At 41.2% G+C, this 20,511-nt stretch overlaps 1 protein-coding gene across 4 annotated transcripts in view; it reads left to right on the plus strand.

Moving 5' to 3' along the window:
- The window catches only part of LOC136446786 (RNA-binding protein 45-like), a 68,026-nt gene that overhangs the window by 42,684 nt on the left and 4,831 nt on the right, over positions 1 to 20,511 (plus strand). For all 4 annotated transcript variants that reach the window (XM_066445361.1, XM_066445360.1, XM_066445362.1 and 1 more), the window contains exons 4-8: positions 6,614 to 6,869; positions 13,691 to 13,831; positions 15,525 to 15,722; positions 16,219 to 16,369; positions 18,259 to 18,361. In XM_066445361.1, coding sequence (XP_066301458.1) covers positions 6,614 to 6,869; positions 13,691 to 13,831; positions 15,525 to 15,722; positions 16,219 to 16,369; positions 18,259 to 18,361 — 849 coding nt within the window. The remainder of the gene's footprint in view (positions 1 to 6,613; positions 6,870 to 13,690; positions 13,832 to 15,524; positions 15,723 to 16,218; positions 16,370 to 18,258; positions 18,362 to 20,511) is intronic.

Here is a 20,511-nt window from a genome sequence, read left to right on the forward strand (position 1 = left end):
AACCAAAATTTAAGTATTAAAAGCATTAAAAGAACACAAACGTCCATCAAGGCAATATATTTTCCCTAATTCATGCATAGCATTCAAATACAAAGCCAGTTCTTTCTCATTATTGAATGACATCTTCATCATTAGGCCATTAACCAGATAGAAATCAATTTCTATGAAGAAGAAGAAGAAAAACGTTCTTGCACAACAATTGTGCACTCTACAATGTATGGCAAGTTGGCAACAACTATCAAACATTGTACAAAATAGAAGTGTAGAATACATGTACATGTACAAAATGTAAGTAGGAGATCTAGAAATCTTTCCAAAGTCTTAAATTTACACTTTGCAGTCATACGTGGTGCAGCGCAGAGCTATGATGCCTTAAACAGAACAGTTGAGATACAGATGTAGATGTCTTCAGGCATTGGGTCAGAAGTTGTCCCCCAGACGGAAGCTCTGGCATACCGCTGTGGTCAGAGTGCTTCCTGTCCTTGGTGGCCACAGTCCAGGATATTATGGTAGACCACAAACACTGCTGAAGGATAACTTCCTCCTCTGAGTCACTTCTGTTCAAACAAAACTGCACATTTCAAGATTGTAGTTTGAGGATAGCTTTTCTAACTGTTAAACTTTAAATATCGCTGTGCTATCTATTATAGGATTTGTCAGAAATGCAAGTCCCTTCCATCTGCAGTGTGTGTGTGTGTGTGTGTGTGTGTGTGTGTGTGTGTGTGTGTGTGTGTGTGTGTGTGTGTGTGTGTGTGTGTGTGTGTGTGTGTGTGTGTGCATACGCGCGTGCATACATATATATACATGTGTATGTGTGTATGTGTGTATGCGGGCCAATATCCTAAGAACCTTTGGATGGATTGCGATGATATTTAGTATGTTAGTAGGTATTGTGGACACAAAGGTCAATGTCGATTTTGGGCCTCCTGGTGGCCGAACTTAGTACTGCAGCAGAACTTCCAGTTTCCGTATCTTTGTTCCTGGACGTAGTCTTGTTTAACCTTCTGCCTGCTGAAGTAGCCTTTTGGAAAAAAAAAATGTATTGGTCATAGGGTTAGGCTGCAGGGAGAAGGTTAAGGATAGCTTTTCCAACTGTTGAGATTATGATTTATGTTACTGTGATGTTTATACGATTTAGTCTGACATGCATTACCCTTCCATCTGTGTTTTTTACTGGATCTTTTATAGCATACCTGAGGGGCAACCTGTATGACCTTGGCATTTCACAGGTCATGCAAAAAGTAGGGCACATGGATGTGTTCAAGTAGGCATCCTGATACTACAGGGATGGTTCTGAATAAAATTTAAAAGTTTTCTCAGCAGTTTCTGGTGTAGAGACTAGGAGAGACAATGCTACTGTAAGAATGGTAAGATTGCTGTGGGTTGTTAGTCCACTTGGGAACGGTATGGGAAGGTACATGTATAGCCCCTCCCTCCCTCTCCTTCCTTCCTCGCCTTTTATCTCCCAAGTCCAGCCAAAAGTCGTTCACCCATTTTTACACCTGGATGAAGTGAGGAAAGTAAATGTGTTAGGTGCCTTTCCAAAGGACACAAAGTATAGCCAGGTATCAAGTTTGTGACCTCTCGATCCTCTGTCAGCTAGCCTAACCGCTAGGCCATCATTTGCACCAATGCCACTTTGAAGGATTGACTATTTCTCTCCCCTATCACACCCCTCCCTTCTGATGAGTTGACCTTGACAGGTGCCACATGTGCAGGGCAGTCGTCCAGGTCCAAGTGACCCTGAATGCCCCTAGCAGGAGATATTAAAACTGGCAGCAGCCAAGATAATCAAAGTCACATAGCAGCCTGGACAGGCACTGGATCTCAACTCAGCTAAACATTCCCACATGGCAAGGTTGGGGAGAACTGTGGCTGAACAGAAGGATTGTAGAGAAAATAGAATATTTGTGTACAGTCAAACCTGTACTAGTGGCCACCTCTATAATGTAATCACCTGGCCAATATGACACATGCATTAAGAATCCTGTCTACAGTGACCACTTGTCCACATAGACCAGATTTTATCCCTTAATCTTCTTTTAGCACGTTTGACTACACTGTATATTGAATTTTTACTAAATCTCTATAGATTTTGAGCTACATACTTTACATACAGATAGATTTCTATTCTATTTTGAAATATCGTTGTCAGTTTGTGTTCTTCATGCAGCTAGCATAAAAGTTATATTGATGTAGTGAATCACTGTAAATTGTATATGGCCGATTTCAAAGGTCTTGGTCACCACATCCATGTACTAGTAGTTGAAAAATCAATACTGGTATTGTATTATCTGTATGATACCGCAAAATCATGGCAAAGAAACTCCTCTTATTGCTCGCTGGTTTCCAATGGTGAAGACATTGGCCTACATTATGAATTATAGGGTCACGAAAGATCATGCAATATCCCTAGATAGATTCCTTTCATACAAATATGAGTCCTTCAACCAGCATGAAAGTCAATAGATGTCATAAAGGTCTTGGTTGTGTAAGTCACCACATACATAATTATACAGTACAGTACAGTACTAGTACTAGTTGAAAAATCAACTGTTATTATACTGCAAAATCATTGTAAAAGAACTCCCCTTATTATAATGAGCGGAGCTCTCATCTGATCTGAGGTCCCGAATTCAGAACTCACAAATTCGAGAACACGAACTGAGCAAATCACGACAACAAAACAAATTCTCCCGTCTTTGCCAGACTAGGAAGGAACACAACAACAATTCCATTGCATCTGAGTGCATGAGAAAATGGGTGAAAAACTGCTCTGATAGAATCCTCAGCGACCCCGAACTTTCCGTTTTGGCTAAAGGACTGAACTACGCCGCTGCAAAACCCGACATTCCCGTCGTCCATATTGTTGCACAGACAGAATCTGTGTGTTGCAAGCTTCCTGAAATAGAAGCAAATACCCTGCGTTGTAAAGTTAACTCTGTACTCAATCGCCAAAAACGACCCGAAGACAACCTCCCGAAAGAAGAACGAGAAGCTCTTCGTTCTCTAAAACGGGACAAAAGCATCACCATCCTACCCGCCGATAAGGGGCGCTCGGTAGTTGTCTTGAATAAGACAGATTACCATAAGAAGTGTAGAGACCTGCTGGACGACACCGCAACGTACCGCAAGCTAGGTAAAAGAGACCCTACCAGTAGATACAAGAAAGAACTGGTTTCCGTCCTGCAAGACATCGAGAAGGAAGGGGGGATCAACTATATCACCTACCGACGACTGTACCCTACAACCGAAACACCACCGAAATTCTATGGTTTACCAAAGATACACAAACCTGACACACCACTGAGGCCAATCGTTAGCAGCATTGGTTCCATCACTTACAACAGTGCCAGATTCCTTGCGGACACTCTGTCACCACTGTACGGGAAATCGGAACATCATATCGTGAATTCTCAACAGTTTGCAGAACTCATCAAACACCGCAGAGTGGAAGAAGACGAAGAACTCTGCTCCTTTGACGTGGTATCACTGTTCACATCCGTTCCTGTGAACAAAGCCCTGGACATCATCCTACGAAGACTACAAGAGGACTCCACACTACCACAGCGTTCCACAATGTCACCTACCCAGGTCGTCAATCTACTGAAAGTCTGTTTGGATTGCACATACTTTCTGTACGATGGCAGCTTCTATCAACAGATACATGGGGCAGCTATGGGTTCACCTGTGTCCCCCATAGTATGCAACTTGTACATGGAACACTTAGAACAACTCGCCATATCTACAGCTCCACACCCTCCCCTCTGGTGGTTCCGGTACGTCGACGACACACACACCAAACTCAAGAAAGCCCACGCACAGGAATTCATAGACCATCTCAACTCTCTGGACCCCGACATCAAATTCACATCGGAGAAAGAACAAGACAGAACCCTCCCCTTCCTCGACACTCTCACCACGATCCAAGACGACGGTTCACTACGTCTGAGCATCTACCGGAAACCCACTCACACGGACCAATACCTCAACTTCAGATCCAACCATCCTCTGGAACACAAACTTGGGGTCGTGAAGACGTTACTCCACAGAGCTGACACGATCATAACGGATCCACACGACAGAGAGACAGAGAAACAACACATCAAACAGGCACTGAAGGACTGCGGGTACCCTAAGTGGGCCATAGACAAGGCGACCGCACCAAAGCCCCCTCAACAGAACAACAGGAACCCGGGGACAAGAGAGAGGGACAAAGGACGCATCACCCTTCCGTACATCAAGACCGTCTCAGAACCCCTACGCAGAATATTTGCTTCACACGGGATCTCCACCTGCTTCAAACCTACTAACACAATGCGACAGCTTCTCGTGGCGCCGAAGGACAAAACCCCTAGAGAAGAGAAGTGCGGCGTAGTGTACCACATTCCGTGTCAGGGAACCACTAGACAAGGGACTTGCGAAGAATTCTACATTGGTGAGACAGAACGCTCGTTGAGAACCAGATTCCTTGAACACAAACGCCCCAGCTCGCATTCGTCTGAAGTCTCTCAACACATCCACATTGAATCTCCGGGCCATACCGTCTCGCTGGACAAAGTCAGAATACTGGACACTGAGCAGGACTACTTTGTGAGAGGTATAAAGGAGGCCATATACATCAGGGCACTCCAGCCGTCATTCAACAGAGACAGTGGGCGTTACAAACTTCCTGGCACGTTTGACCAATTGTCAATAAAGTCACGTGTCTGTAACTCTCGCGAGTTTACGTTCGGCAGTGATTGGTCATTATTGATCCTGAAGAAGGCGACAGTGGTCGTCGAAAATTCGATCCGTGAATACTTTAGTGTTGGAAAAAAGTTTAGCATTGTATTATAAAACTCCCCTTATTGCTTGGTGATTTCCAAAGGAGAAGACAATGGTCTATTATGAATTATAGGGTCATGAAAAGTCAAGCAATATCCCAAGATAGATTCCTCACATACAAATATAGAGTGTTTTTCATTTCACGCTATCCAAACTGCCCAAAGGCATCCAGCGTTTCTTTATTGCTGATAACATATTGAAGGGCAGTGACGGATATCATGGTGGCATTAGGATGAAGAGATTCAGTTTGGACATGCCTTGAAGCAACAGTACACTTGTGCAAGGGAAGGAAGATACAATAACCATATTTAGAATAAAAATGCTACCAGATGTAAGATAGTCACCCAAACTTGTAATCTGATTCCAGATCTTTCCCAAAATTCATTCCCTTCAGCACCCCTTTTCCACTAGAAGCTGTGATCACTGAGCGAACATTTGCCAGGTCCCTTAATGAATTTCATAGATAAAGAATAGATCTCTTTACGTTTTGTGTGTTTTGTTGTCTTTCAAATCATACATTGTGCATAATTTTTCCAATTATGAAATGAAAGGCCACAGAAATTTGATATTAGTCTCTCAATGGTCACTCAGCGATTGCCATCTAGTGGCAAGGGGGCCGTATAACATTACTTACTCCTCAGGCCAAGCTGTGGCTTATCCACTAGAGCAATGTCAGACTAGAAAACATCACATTTTAGGTTATCCAGTTAATTAACCAAACAGCCAATAATCCAAGAAAGTAGCTAAGAAGTGGGGGAAATGATGTGAGGCTGATAATAGTATGACATCCTCTCCTCTTCAAACAACTTGGTTGCTGCACTGTAATAGCCTGGGTACCATCCTCCATAGCTTACTGTTGGCTCATTCCTTTCACTTACTAACCATGTTGTTAGCAAGCAAAAAGAATGAGCCAGTGGTAAACTACAGGGGATGGACTCCAGGCAAGCACTGTACTTCATGAAATGGCCATTTCAACCAGCTGGACTGCCGTTTTTCCCAGAAATATAGTGTTGAAAGTTTGTTTAATCTCAGAATGAAAGAGCTTGTAAAGTTTGCAGCTTTGGGCACCCTCCTGTCAGCACCTGTTAGAGAAAGTCTAATGCTCTTAGTCCAGTAATATATAACTCCCCTATAACCCCAGGGAGCTAATGGTTGGATCTCTCAACCTTGGCTACCACATTGAACTTTGAGAGGGATATTCCTAATACACTAATCAAGATATATTTCAAAACTCCCATCTAACTGTAGGGATCCAACATAATGGCAAAAACCTCAGCAGACATTTTGAACCAAGGGCAAATTTTTCACACTCCAAGAAGTCAATTAGCATTTTTTCCTGAAGGGGTCAATGTTGAAACCAACTTGCCCTGAAATTGATTTAAAGAATTTTGTACAAGTTCTTTACCTCCCAAAGAGGCCCATTAAAGAGGTCTACTCTATCTGGAGTTTAGGTTTGTGGCTGTTTTGGATCTTACTGTGACAGCTGCATCTAATATGGTTATCAAGTCCCTCTAAAGGAGAGCCGCCTAGGGCAGGTACACATTTTTGACCTCTCCTAATATATTCATGTGTTGGGTACATCGAGCTGTTTTCCTAGGGAGGGTGCCTGTCCCACTGAGTGGCTTTGATAGGGTCAGGTGGTGCAGAGGTTGTCTGAGGTTGATCGGATTATTGTTTTTCAAGCTGGGAAGCCCTGCAAAAAGCTCAGGATTGGTTAGTCAGAACTTAGGGTGAGAGGGAGTCAGACTTGGTTGCTGTCTCATACTAACAGGATTTGTGGTTGCAGGTGATGGTAGCCCAGTCGCGAAGCAGCGGGAGCACAAACGACATTAGCATCGACGCCGAGTCACTCACCAGACTATTCCTGGTCATCCCAAAGTCTCTGGAAGAGGAGGATCTCAAGGACATCTTCAAGGAATGGGGTCCAATTGAGTACGTGAATGTGGTACGCGATCGCGGCTCGGGCGACCCAAAAGGCTTTGGATACGTCAAGTATTACAAGGCTTCTCATGCAGCACTAGCGTTGGAAAACTGCGACAAAAGTGAGTATATAAGTAAATATTCTTATATTCTGAATGGCTAAGCGTCAGGTGTATAGATACTCAATATACTGATTTATCTACAGCTATAGCAGTAGTGGCTGACTTTTACGATGTCCTCTATAAAAACAAAAGCACTACGACAAAAGTGAGTACATTTTGTATATCTTGCCGTTGTTATGTATTATATAAATGTCTATCAACAGGTTTATATATACTCAATGTACTGATTTATCTACAGCCAACAGTAGTGGCTGACTTTTACAGTGTCCTCTATGAATATAAAAGCATTCTGAGCAGTGTTAAATTTGAACTCTGTTCCCCCACATCCCTACACCCTGCCCTAAAGCATTCTTGCTGTCAGTGACCAGCATTCAAGCTTTCAAACATCAAAAGGTCTGGAGGCTCCCCTAGCTGCTCTGTATATTTTGCCAGGCATTCTTCCACATGGACCATGGTCAGGCTGAATGTTTGTAGAATCCATAGAGTGACCCCAGTGAACAAATCAAAGCAAACTGGAATCCTTATCCTGGTGTAGCAGGCAAAAATACACCCCTGGTCAAAATACACCAGGGGTATATACTGCCCTGCTACACTGGCCTGGTAACCAATAGTATTAGTACCCTACCAGGCTCTTTCACCCAACTTGAGGACTGGAAATTTTTACAAATTTTCCTAGGAAAAAGAACTTGAAAGATGTGTGTACAATCATAGCAAATTGTATGATTGTCTTGAATTATATACAGACGACAAAAAATTAAAAGATTGACATCTGGGAATTAAATAAGTTGGTTTCGTATATGCACTGAATAGCAAACTTCACCTCTATTTGGTGAGGACACCATTTGCAGGAGATTTAGCCACATAAAACCTTTTTATGTGAAAGTTCCTAGCATGTTTGTCACTGGAGTCTAGTTTTACTAGCCGTCTATGGACCTGACCTATCACCCGCTCCTTATATGTTCATCACATGGTGTACACACATGGGCAGTTTGTATCACATGACCGTAACAATGTTACCAAATCCCTAGTTTCGAAAGTAATCACAAAGTATTTGTACTTGGCTGTTTTTCTAATGAGATTTAATGCTTAGAAGATGTTTTACATTGCCGATCATCATTCTGTCAGAAACCACAAAGGGGGAAGAGTTATGTAAGACCTGTATGGCATTGTCATCCGATTCAACAAGTGCACATAGTTCTGTTTGAAAAACTGATGGAGTTTCAAAAGTAATTGCCAACACTTAATCATGATTCAAAAACACAAAATTGTGACTTCACCATTTTCAATGCTCACATCTTTTCCAAGGACTAAGATACATTATTTTTTATTAATTATTAAGTATTTGGAACTATATGTAGATTTCATTGGATCTTTTAGCTTGAACTAAAATGTATTGGTTCGAATGAACTTTAAGGAAAGAAAAAAGATGGCTGTACAGTTCTCTGTATAACTATAAGGAAAGAAGACATAAATGTATCCAACAACATCAGCCATAAACCTGGATTTATAGTGTCTAGGGTGCCAAGCCTCCAGTCTCGAGCTATAACAGTTTTGGATACCAGTCTAGGGTGCCAAGGTCCTCTCTACCAATGCTGCACCTGCTCTTGTACCCTGTTCCAGAAACTGATAGCATACCAAAGCAGTCACTTTGGGGACCTTACTGTGCTGTGCGTGATGGCCCCTTGGTGTGCCTGTCAACCCTTTCTTTTGATACAAACCATCAATGAATGCCTTTCTTGAGACTTTTTGTCACTTAACTGGAAATGACCCAAAGATTTGATATATTCTGTGTTGAAACCATGGTAACTCAGCATCTGCAGCGCTATGGCATACTTCTGTAATCGGTCAAAGTCAAAGTGTATATATTTTATGTGTGGATGATTTGAACCATCCTAGAATGATGCTTCCATTCCCTAGCCTTACCAGGTGCCATTGCTATAAGGTTTTTCTATGCATTTGATACCTGTGAGAATGTTGAGATGCAACTGAGTTGTTCAGCATGTGTTGCAAAGATTAACATACAACAGGAATGACTTGCATTTTGATTAGTAAGAGGTACATGTACACTGTACTGTACAAACAAAAATATACTCCAGCAAGGCCAAGGCCAATTTACTCGCTATTACACATTTGAGTAAATAGATTACTTTTTCTTCTTCTGCCCAGGTAACATTACCATTCTACGAGCTCTATTCCTACAGTAATCTTTTCAGTTTAACCTTTGATTGATTTGGGCATAATCAACAGTAACTAAGATTACTGTAAACCCCTAGGATACAGCTGAAGTACATGTAATTCAGCACATGTTTACCTAATGGTCACTACAAGTCTAAGAGGTTAACAAGCCCCAGACCTAAGACCTGAATACATGTAAGTCATTATAGGTTATCAATGCGACCGTTTGCCTGACCCTCGCACTGAGAATAAACTGAATTCGGGACTACAGATAATGTCATTGGTAATTATGATAAGATAATAACTGCACTGTTCTGACAAATGCAAATATGCTTCTGATTTGACCACTTGATGAAAAGCTGTTGAAATGCAGTCTATTGGGTTAAAGCCAGAACAGGTGCTCTTGCTACTTTCTGATAGACAGTCTGTCTGTCACAGACCTTATACCTACTTAGACGTAGAGGGTCCCACGTGCGACGCATAAGTCAGTTAGAGAAGTCCAGCACAGAAGCAAGTCCAGCACGTTTTGTCTGCAGCCAGTCTCATCTAGTCTCTACCAGACTAACTACGCCAGGTGTAGGGAGACTATTTGCCAGGGAAGTTTGGCCACCATGCAGAGGGTTTCATTTGCAAGTGCAGTTACCGTGGACTGACGCTCCTGGCCAATTATTCCTTCTTTGTGCCAAATTCTATGATCCATACCCCATAGGAAGGCCTGGTGGAGGCTAAGTCTCATTGCATCCTTCCATCTCCTGTTCACTGTCTTGGAGATCTCTGTCAATCACCGACTGATCAGACTGCAGAGTCCTTAATCTTATTGATGGTATTAAGTTGGAGCACTCATGCACAGTAGGGCTGAATCTCATTAAGTGTGGATCTCAATGGATTAGGCCTAAAGATAGGTCCCTTAAAAGGTGCAAGCAGCTCTGGATCTGGATCATTCTAACTATGCTGTCAGGAAAAGTGATCTGGAAAGGTAATCTTTTCAGTTACTTTCAGTTCATGTATAAATGTGGTACTTTAAAGTTGACTGAACTACGTAATTTGAAAGAGGTATGTTTTGCATGAACTTTGAACAGTGACCTTCCTTCTCTTTTAATATGGAAAGCATGACAAAATGAGCAACATGCATAGGAAACCACCTCCAGTCACAAGCCACATTAAAATAGTCTCGTCCATTTACATTAGTTAACCCCACCCTGTCCTCAGCAACCACCTGTCCTCAGCAACCATTTTCCTCAGTCCCTTCGGCTTGAGTGGATACTGAATATATTGTTACTTTTTTCTTAGAACAGTGCATGCAGTCATCATCATTTCCAGCATCTAGCCCTGGCTTAGCTAAGTTCATTCCCCATGCAAAGGTCAGATTATTGACCTAGACAACTATATCTTACTGAAAAGGACATAAGGTCCAGTGACATATTTGGGTCTTAGGTTAAATCCATGTCCTGTCTGGGGCTCGTTAGACTCTTGCAGCATCCATTAGGTAAACACTTTCTGAATCAGATAGATTCTATCTAGAGGTCTAAAGAATTTTTTTGCTGCTGATTCATGTCCAAATCATCTTATATCTTTTAAAGATGGACGTTATCTTTTTTGGCGAGTTGAACAAACTTTGAAGAATTCCTAAAATGATGTAGAGCAACCTGATTTTGCTTCAGCATTTTTCATTGGGCAATTTGTGCACAGAAAAAAGATTGATTCTGACCAAATGAAAGACCAAGATGTGCGTCAAGTTTGAGAGGAATATTTGAAGACATTATCCATGACTCTAACAGTCATCTTTTATAACATATAATTTTTATCTGTATTGATGGTGATAACTGCCCTTCCTGAAAACACACAGCACAGCAGCAGCTGATTATATTACACTGACCTGTCAAACCTAACTTTTGTACATCTAGCTGCAAGTGTTCTTTAAAGCTACTAAAAAATACTAAAAGAACTATCCAGTGAAGATGCCTCTACTGTACTTGGTGGGCCTCTCTCAAATTGCGTTTCCCCTTAAGGTCTCATTCATGAGTTTTTTCGCCCCATAGGATTACATGTTATAATATGTGTTTTACATGGGCGCGTTCGTAATGAAGATATAGAAAATGTGCCAATGTTTTTCATTCCATGTTGAGAACATTTACCCTAGATTATGTAAAAAAATTGACAACATTTTCACTACATACAATCTCTTTTTATAGCAATTACAAACTGCACTTGGCTACACCCCCACAAAGCCACTTTCCAGCTGTAAGCGCCGGACCGATTCACACACAATGCCCGGCCTGTGTACGTCCGACCTCGCGCGCGGCTGCCGAACTTTGCCTGCTAATTTCTTCAGATACAAACAAGCTTTCATCAGTTTGACGTTTGAGATAGGTTGGCCTAGCCAAAAGGGAATTTCCCACCGATATACACACACGTTCATGCAGCCGTTCATTTTTTTGGGCCACGTACTCTTTTAGCATACCCACTCGGAGTAATACAGAAATGAGACCTTAAGCCCATTTCAGGCTCACTTTCTCTGCCTTTAGGCTACAATTTCCCCTAACAGGTGTTGAACAGCATCAGGTCTGACACCAGGAGACCACAGACACAGATACAAATCTACTGGTCTCATCTCATCTGTGTAATGAGGTCGTTGACATGTTGGTCTAATGAGCAACTTGTCCTTGGTAGAAAATCTCCAACAGTTATGGGTTGTCTGTGTCTTTGGACAGATTTGGCTAGTTTACTCCAGTATTTTGTCAGATGTAACGTTACCATGCAGTACCAATACAATATTAATAGTGAAAATCATTTACTAATACTAGTAACATTCTAAAAACTGGAACATCATTGTACAAGTACTGCACCTTTTGGACTAAAGGCTTGACTAAAGGCTAGATAAAGGTATGTAAATTTTCCACTCTACAAACAAAGAAGACTAAACTATTTACTTATTGGCATACATGTTGACAAGAGTTGAACATGGCTGCACAGGTTCCAGGCTGATCAATAGCCTTGTATGCAGCCCTGTTCAGTTGTTGTCCTGCTTTCTAACCATCATTTGCTTGGCAAGCAGAAACTTTGACAACAGATTGAGATGAAGAAGAGCTTAACATGGCTAGATTCCAGGCTACCTGTTGCAGCTGCCTGAAGAAGCTAAACCCAGGTTTTGGCTGAAGTCCTTGACGTGCAATTTAAGTTTAGTTTCCTGTGACCCCAGCGGGGTGTTGGACAGAGTCTGACCTTGAAGCCTTGAATCTTTTCATCTTGTTGAAAGGAGTATCAATCAAACTGCTGGAAGTGTGTCTCTTTGGTGATAGGGTTCAGACAAGAGAGAAATAAAGGAACACGGTGGACGTTTGCTCTGGGAATTCTGCTTTTTCCATTTTGCCTCAAGTGTTTTCCTAATGCTTCAAGGTCTCTCAATTTGTTGAACTCCTTTTATGTGATGCTATAGTAGAGTGTTGCTGGGTGAAAAAGAATTTCAATGTATTTCATGATTATGTATATTTACTCAAGGTAACAGTTACACAAGCAACTGGATAAAATTTGGAAAACGGTCAAAAGTTTCAGACAGCATCCGCTGTCTTTCATCAGTAAAAAGGGACAAACTGGAGTTACCAGGTTTTAAACGAAAACTCTGAATTGATCCAGAGATCCAAATTTTATCCAGTTGCTTGAGTATTTACAGTTAAACTGTTACCTTGCGTATCTTGTTACCTGGATATCTAACATTTTTCAACATACTTTTATCTCCTATTTTTTATGCATTTTAATACCTTCTTATAAAAAAGATTCTCGACATTCTATAAAAAGCCTTACCCATATATGTGTGCTGCTAGTTGTTTCCGTTCCCTCTTTATTCTCCTTTTTAGCCTACCCTGTTTTTACTTTACTCCCATAGCCTGTGTAGTTATTATTGCGTGTCTAGTAGAATCACCCCAGTGGAAAGTTAGACATCAAACAGTGTTTTGACACAGCAGAGACTGCTGAGTCCATGTCTGGGTCTGTCTGACCCCTGATGGGAAGTCCTTTCCTGCATCTCCTGAAAGCAATAAGATCTCTAAAACTTTAATAAAGAACGTGTTATCTGATTTGGCTGGACACGGATTGTCCTTTTTGTTTGTATTGCAGGGACGGATCACAAAGTGTGTATGATGTCCTAGGGGAATGTTATATTATATTGGAATGTAATAATTCAGATTATGACTTTAATGATAGATTTTGCTGGGCAAAGGACAGAATCGATATTTATACTCTATATACATTCTTCAAACGTTATCTTTTTATCTTTTGAAATGATATAATAACTTTTATGCTGCAAAGTTCAAACCGATTGCCCGTTTTCTTTAATTGTATTTCCTTTCATTGGTAAATTTCTAGCATGATTATATTAAATGTATTGAACACAGTGTACACAGTCTTGTGTGCTATTTCTGCTACTGTTTTCTGGTTGTACACCCCCATTGGTGCTAGTTTTTGGTTTGTCCCATAACTGCAGGACACGTGAAGGCAAACAGAGTTGAAAGAAAGTCAGCCCTCCCTTGTAGGCCAACTTGGAATGTCCATACATGCCGGGAAATGCTAAACACACAGTCCCCACATTTGATGTCCGTCGCCACCAGCCATGTCTAACCCCTCCCTCCTGTCAATCCTGCTCTCCGCAGCGTACAAGCCGGTTTTCGCCGAACCCAGAGTGTCGCGAGCAGCGAGGGAAAGTCCGAGTAGCGGGTCGTCCTACAACGAACCCTTCATGTACGGCGGTGGACCCCCCCACCCCTCCCACAACATGGGCAGCAACTCTCACAGTAAGTTTGGTCATTGTGCAGTCGTTCATTCATTCAACATTCATCGTTTGTTTATTCATTCTTTTATTCGTTGGTTCGTTCAAACCCTTCTAGTGCCTAGTGGTACATAGACTAGCAAGTTTCCTTCAGTTGCTATTTCTGTAGCAGGGTATATTTTTATAGGGGGAGGGTTGCTATCCTCCCCCTCAAGTTTTGCATGATGATGCATCTTTGAGTTTGATTGTCAAAAGAAAGACCTTGATTTGCTGTGACATCATAAACTGGATGTAACAGTGACAGGCATTCTTTCCTTCTGATGTGTACACATTGTTCCTATTCTTATACATATACATGTATCCTGTGTCCTTTAACAATAGCTATTCTGCAGCAGTTTCCAAAAGGACAGTGTTGTTCCATATGCCTACACTATCTCTGAAGCATTTATTTCGCACCATTGATAACAGAATGTACTTTTGTAGCTGACCAGGGTATGCATAAAGTTACGCTTACTCTGAGATGTAACATTTGGTAAATACAACACACAGTAATAGTATATATCAAAAGAAATATATTAATTCTTTTCCTTGATGTGCTGCATATACACATGTTGATAAACATCAGATGATAGATTCAGAAGTTGACAACTGGCACGTTTGCCTGTGGGGGGGCAGTCTATGTAAAGTGACATTTGCCCTTTGTATACATGTATGCTGGGGGCTTGTCTCCAAATGAAGTCTGCATTTATTTTCAGAGACATTCTGTTGTCAGTCTGCTTGGGACTGAAAATAAGCTCACACACACACAAATCCCTAATATATAATATGACGTTTTGTAAATAGATTGTTTTTCATTATCATGTCCAGATCTTTTCTATTATTTCATGTCATATAGACTCTCCAAGCAGAGGAATGGCTCCAGCTGCTTTTTAACATGTTTTAAGGTGTTTTTGTTGGGCTTTCTATTTTGTCCCGTTTTTCTTGGTGACGGGACAAAATAGAAAGCCAGACAAAAGTACCTAAAACCAGCCAGAGCCATTCGTCTGCTTGGAGAGTACTGTCATAGGGCTTGGTTGGTTTTGACATGACCATGATGTTTACATTAGAAGTCTACTGACCCCATAACTCCCTTTCACTTGAGGGATTTCTCTGGACAGATTTAGTGCTGTAGATCTGAGGCTCAAGATTACAAAGTGCTGTAGGTCATCGCTAAGCTGACCATCAAGTTTAATATCAATTTTGAAGCAGATCAGATCTTCATTGTTATGATACATATCAATAGTCTGTGCTTTCAATCTGTAGTTTATAAGCCTTTAAATTTACTTAAGATTTATTGAGTTGTCACTCATGTACTTGTAGATATATTGTTTACACGTATATTGCACCATTGTAAATCACCTCATGGTGTACATGTAACACTGAGCAGTACAAGCTGCATATCCGGACAGATTTATTTGATCCACTCACTCATGATCAGGGAAGGTCCCCTACTGTCCATGATGTACATGTACTATCTGATGGATGCCCCTAACCAAAGCTAGGTACTCATTTTCCCCTGTGAGGAATCCCACAACATTGCAACCTGTCAAGGATTTAAACTCAGTACCTCCAGGTTCTGAATCAATAACCCTTAAAACACAAAGCCGCCAGTATACAGTGCTTTGTACCATTACTGCCTATTCCACTGACTTCTTCATGTTTTGTTTTGATTGGTGTAGGAGAGATGCCTCGCTCCCCACCCCTTGTACCGCCGACACCACAGGCGAATGATGTCACCGTTCTGGGCGTCAACCAATGGCTGTACATCATCGTAGACTCCTCCGTCAGCGAACACCAGCTTCACGCGCTGTTCGACCTCATTCCCGGGTTAGAGTTCGTCGACTTACAGAAGGACAGGTCCACAGGACAGTCCAGAGGTGGGGACAGGGATTTTTTGATTGTTTGTTTCATCGATTGTTTGTTTGTTTTGCATAATCAGTAAACTGCCTCGTGGCGTAACACACCCTGCTTATATAAGCTTATATAACCAGACAGATTTATTTGAGCCACTCACATCGGGAAGGACCCTAAATGCCCTTACTCTTTTTGGTAAGCCTGGTGGGTACTTAAGTGTGCTTGAGGGATTGCTGTCCTCAAACACAGAGCCTTTATTTATCGTCCTATTCGAGGGACATCCCTAACCGAAGCTATTTTATTTTGAATTCACTCATTCATTCACTAGAGTTTATGCAATTATAGTGATTATCCAGTTTTGAGTTGAGTGAGGAAATTGGCGTAAAGCACCTTTCCTAAGGGCACAACGCAAGGCAGACACTCTACCCACTAGGCCATTGCGCCGGTTATTTCAATGTTGGCAGTCAGTATTCTCTATATTCAGTGAACCCAGACCTTACATTGTATTTCCCTTTGCAGGATGTGCGTATGCGCGGTATACAACAGCGGCCTCGGCCATCTACGCACGAGAGAAGCTTAACGGTTTCGAGTATCCTCCGGGAATCAAACTGGTCGTGAAATATGCAGATTCTCCCCACTCCAATGGAGCACCGGGAGTAGCAGGCCCAAGGTAAGTTTTTATGGTCTTTTTTAACCGGTGTCTTCATCATACACTTAATAAAAAGACTCTTGTTACACAACCAAGTGATATATTCAACCGATGTTTCGATGACCGTCTGTCACCCTCCTCAGGGCAATTATCACTGGTTCACATTGCACTGCAGCACAGGTGTCGCTGCTTATAGATGCAAAATACTTTGGGAACGCATCTATAAGCAGCAACACCTGTGCTGCAGTGCAATGTGAACCCATGATAATTGCCCTGATGAAGGTGACCATCAGTTGAATAAATCACTTGGCTGCGTACAAAGAGTCGTTTTGTTTTAGTACAAAGAGTCTTTATATTCAGTGACTTACCAACCTGATGAAACTATTCATGGATGTTTATCGTACGCTGTTTAAGCTTATAAAAAATGCAACTTCTAATCATACATTATATCGCTTCAAGATGATGATACAGCAATACAAATGGAAGATGAAGTTTGAAATTGAGTGAGCTTACCCGAAATTAGATCACATTTCCCGGGCTAAGGAACATCCACGGCGGAAAATAATCATCCAAATCCATCACTTAAGTTTTGTACATGCATTTTGAAAACCAACCAAGCAACCAACATAATCGTGGCAGTGAGAAAATAATTTCCTTGACAAATGTACCACTCACATATACCACTGAGTGGTCGTAAAAGAACAGTGCTTTCCCATGCTTGGGACTAAAAGCTTTTCCAGACTTTTGTGGCATCAGCTTTCGTTCTCTCTGTGGTTGTAATTACATTTCTCTGGTGGATAATGAAACTCTGATACAATTTCTCATGGCAAGGCTTGACACTGTGTCCTAGCCATGCCCTCAGTCTGGGATTGTGCTTTGATTTTGACTCCAAAGTCCTCCAAGACTTCACACACATGTAACTTCAGTGGGAACCTGACAGTGTGTATGTACAATGTATGTAGGAGAGATGCCATAGCTGCCAAAAGTCATTATTTAGGAAGTGGAACAGTAATATGTGAACCAAGATCAGATTTCAGGGCTTTGACACTTCTACGGGCTATTATGGGGGTGTTAGTGTGTGACAGTGTCCCTGTTTAGATTGGGGTCTAGAGGGGTTTTTCTTGAGAACTTTCATATTCTGAATACTGAATAGAAGAAGGAACTCGTGGAGATAAGAGAAAGAGTGGACTTCAAGTTTGGGCAAGCCATTTAAAATGATGATGATATTAGAGACTGATACTGATATAGGATAAGGTTGTAATGTGCCCAAATCTGGTCCTATTTGCACACAAGTGTGGCAAACCCTTCAGATACCTCTTATCAATAAGTGTGGTGGGATTTTTTATAGCCTCTACTAGGCCCCATAGGTTCCTGGAAAAGTAAAACAAATTGGCCAAATAGACAGATATTAAATGGCATACTAGGAATTACACACTGTAGCTGGCCGAAATAAAGTTTGTTTGTTTGTTTGTATAGCATACCCGGTAAACCGCATCAAGGCGTAACGCACCAGGTTTGTACTGAAGAGTACAAGCTGCATAACTGGACAGATCTATATGATCCACACACATTGGGAAGGACCCCTACTCTTTTCGATAAGTATGTTGGGTTCTTTAAGGTGCTTGAGGTGTGGCTCTCCTCAAACACGGGACCTCCATTTAACGTCCTATCCGAGGGACGCAACCACCGTAAGTGAAACTACTAGTAGTGCTTACCTAGCCTCTACTACTAGCTCCATAGCTTATACTCACTTGCTGCTGCTAAGCTATGGAGCCTCAGGTAGAGGATAGGATTTTTAACATGTTTTGAAAAGGGAAACTTATTGTACACAGGATCATAGGCTTTGCGTAGGACAGTCTGAATCAGAATTTCCTGTCCAGTAACAGAGCACTTTGTTCTTCTATCTGCAGCCCCACACCAGCAGTATTAGCTCCAGCCCCTCCCTCTCCCATCTTACAAGGCATGCCGATCAACCCACATCTTCCAGTACCGGGGTTCGCAGGCTTCAACAGGGTAAGGAGCAACAAGGACTTTATCCATAGCCTGTTATCCTTTCCCTATTTCAACAGGGTATAGTAACAACAAGTACTGGTTTTATGTTCGCGGTTTTCGTGGTGAACCTTTTACCGCAAACTTAAAACCACTGCAAAAAGTGTTTCCATTATGGGACTGACTATATATATATTGTTTCAAACACAAACTTAAAACAACTGCGAACACTCCATTTCCTCTCTACCACAAAATTAATTCCCCACAAACTTAAATGCATTTACAGTAGTTTATCTGTTACCCATTCCCTATTTCAACAGGGTAAGGAACAACGTGATTTATCCATAGCCTGGTATCTATTTCCATATTTCCGCTCTGTGGTAGCGCCACCCACTACCCACATGCCCTATCCAGTATCCATTGAAAATATTACCAATGGGTTCTTGGATAGGGACCAGGGTACATGTAGCTTAATACGGATGGATTCCAGGCTGGTGTACCCAGGGAATGAAACAAATTTAACTCTTTATTACTGAGGCACCAGCAATGTTTAACACGTCATAAGTATCTGTGCTATAATCCCTGGTTAGACCATATAAATGCATTCTTGATTGATGTCCATACTGGCATCCATTTTGGCATGTTTCCACAGAAATGTCTTGCTCCTTAAAACCGGTATACTCATGACAGATGGTTAGATGGTACTACAGTGTAAGTAACACGGCTATAAAACTTTGCCTCAAACCCAAAAGTTGCTGTGAAGCCTTCATAGAACTGCCTCAAATTTGAGAAAAAGATTGTCATAGTTTCTGTCATAAAACCATCAAAACTTTGAGATACACCTTTTTTCTGAAAAAATAGTGCCTAAAAAAAGGACTTGAGGAATCTTGAAAAGGCACTGGAAAAGGGAGACAGCCATAAGCCAAGACTGTCACTAAGGAGTTAGAAAAATACTCCACATATTCCTAATTCTTTACTCTTTAGAGATTATCTGCTTCACTCTGTTTTGAAAACAGCCAGATCTGCGTGGAAGCAAAATGTAATCCTCCCCAGATATGTCAGTGACACAAGCTTAAAGTTCAAGAAATACCCCGGGATTATCAAGGAATTTTAGATAGAATGAAATGCAGGTGCACCACAGAAATAACATAAGTTTGCACCTATGCTTGTTAACTTTTCTTTCTGGCTGTTACATGTCACAATCTTTTTTCGTAATTGGTTGCATTAGGTGCTGCATGACAAACAACATTTTCCTTCCATTAATTAATAGAAAGCAAGTCATAAAAATTGTAGGCTCTGCCAGTAAAATTTAAATAGTCGTTGATCTGATATATGTTTTTGTAGAACTGATTTCCTACAGTGTTGTAGTACACAGACACATCTGCAAGAGATTTCGGAGTTTGTTTAGGCTAGGTTCTTCTCTGCATGACGAAATTCTGCCATGTTCAATCAATTCTGAATAATCCAAGGTACCATTGTACCAACATACAAGCTTTTGTGTTGATACCAGAAACTCTTGTTTACTTCACTATTCATTCTAGTACAAAATCTTTCATTTTGTGTAATATCAATAGAGATTATCTTAGGTCGGTTTGTTTTAGCTTTTAACAGTTTATTAAAGACCATTTGCAACCATCTTTTTTTTGCGGTCAAGAACAAGTTTGATAGTACAGTATAGTTGTGCCTTAAATTCTTTGCATGCAACTCAGAATTGCCCAACTCAGAATGTCAGTTTTACATCTCCCAATGGTTAGCAATTAGTATTGGACTGCTGTTATACACATTCAATCGTTTTGGAAAATGCTTGTGTTGAGAAAGTACAGTAATCTCATCTAAAATGTCTTCTTTATGATTTCCAATTAATTTTACATTGATAAAACAAGCTATCAATACCAAGCCACTCCATGGCTACAGTTTACCATCATGTACAGGATAAGACCATGAGGGGTAAAATACCTTGCTGACTAACCTTAATCCCCTTCCCCCAATTACCAAATCTCCAATCAGATCTATCGGTGGCAATGACAGTATCCTAAGGGCAAAAGCAGTACATGTATTATTGGCCTGCTTTTTTCCTTTGGATACTGTCATTGCCACTGATTGATCTACTTGGAGGTAATTACCATTACCTGAATTGATGTACTATTCTGTCTGACCTTCAGATTCTGTATTAC

This window comes from Branchiostoma lanceolatum, chromosome 13 (genome assembly GCF_035083965.1).
Source record: "Branchiostoma lanceolatum isolate klBraLanc5 chromosome 13, klBraLanc5.hap2, whole genome shotgun sequence".
NCBI lineage: Eukaryota > Metazoa > Chordata > Leptocardii > Amphioxiformes > Branchiostomatidae > Branchiostoma > Branchiostoma lanceolatum.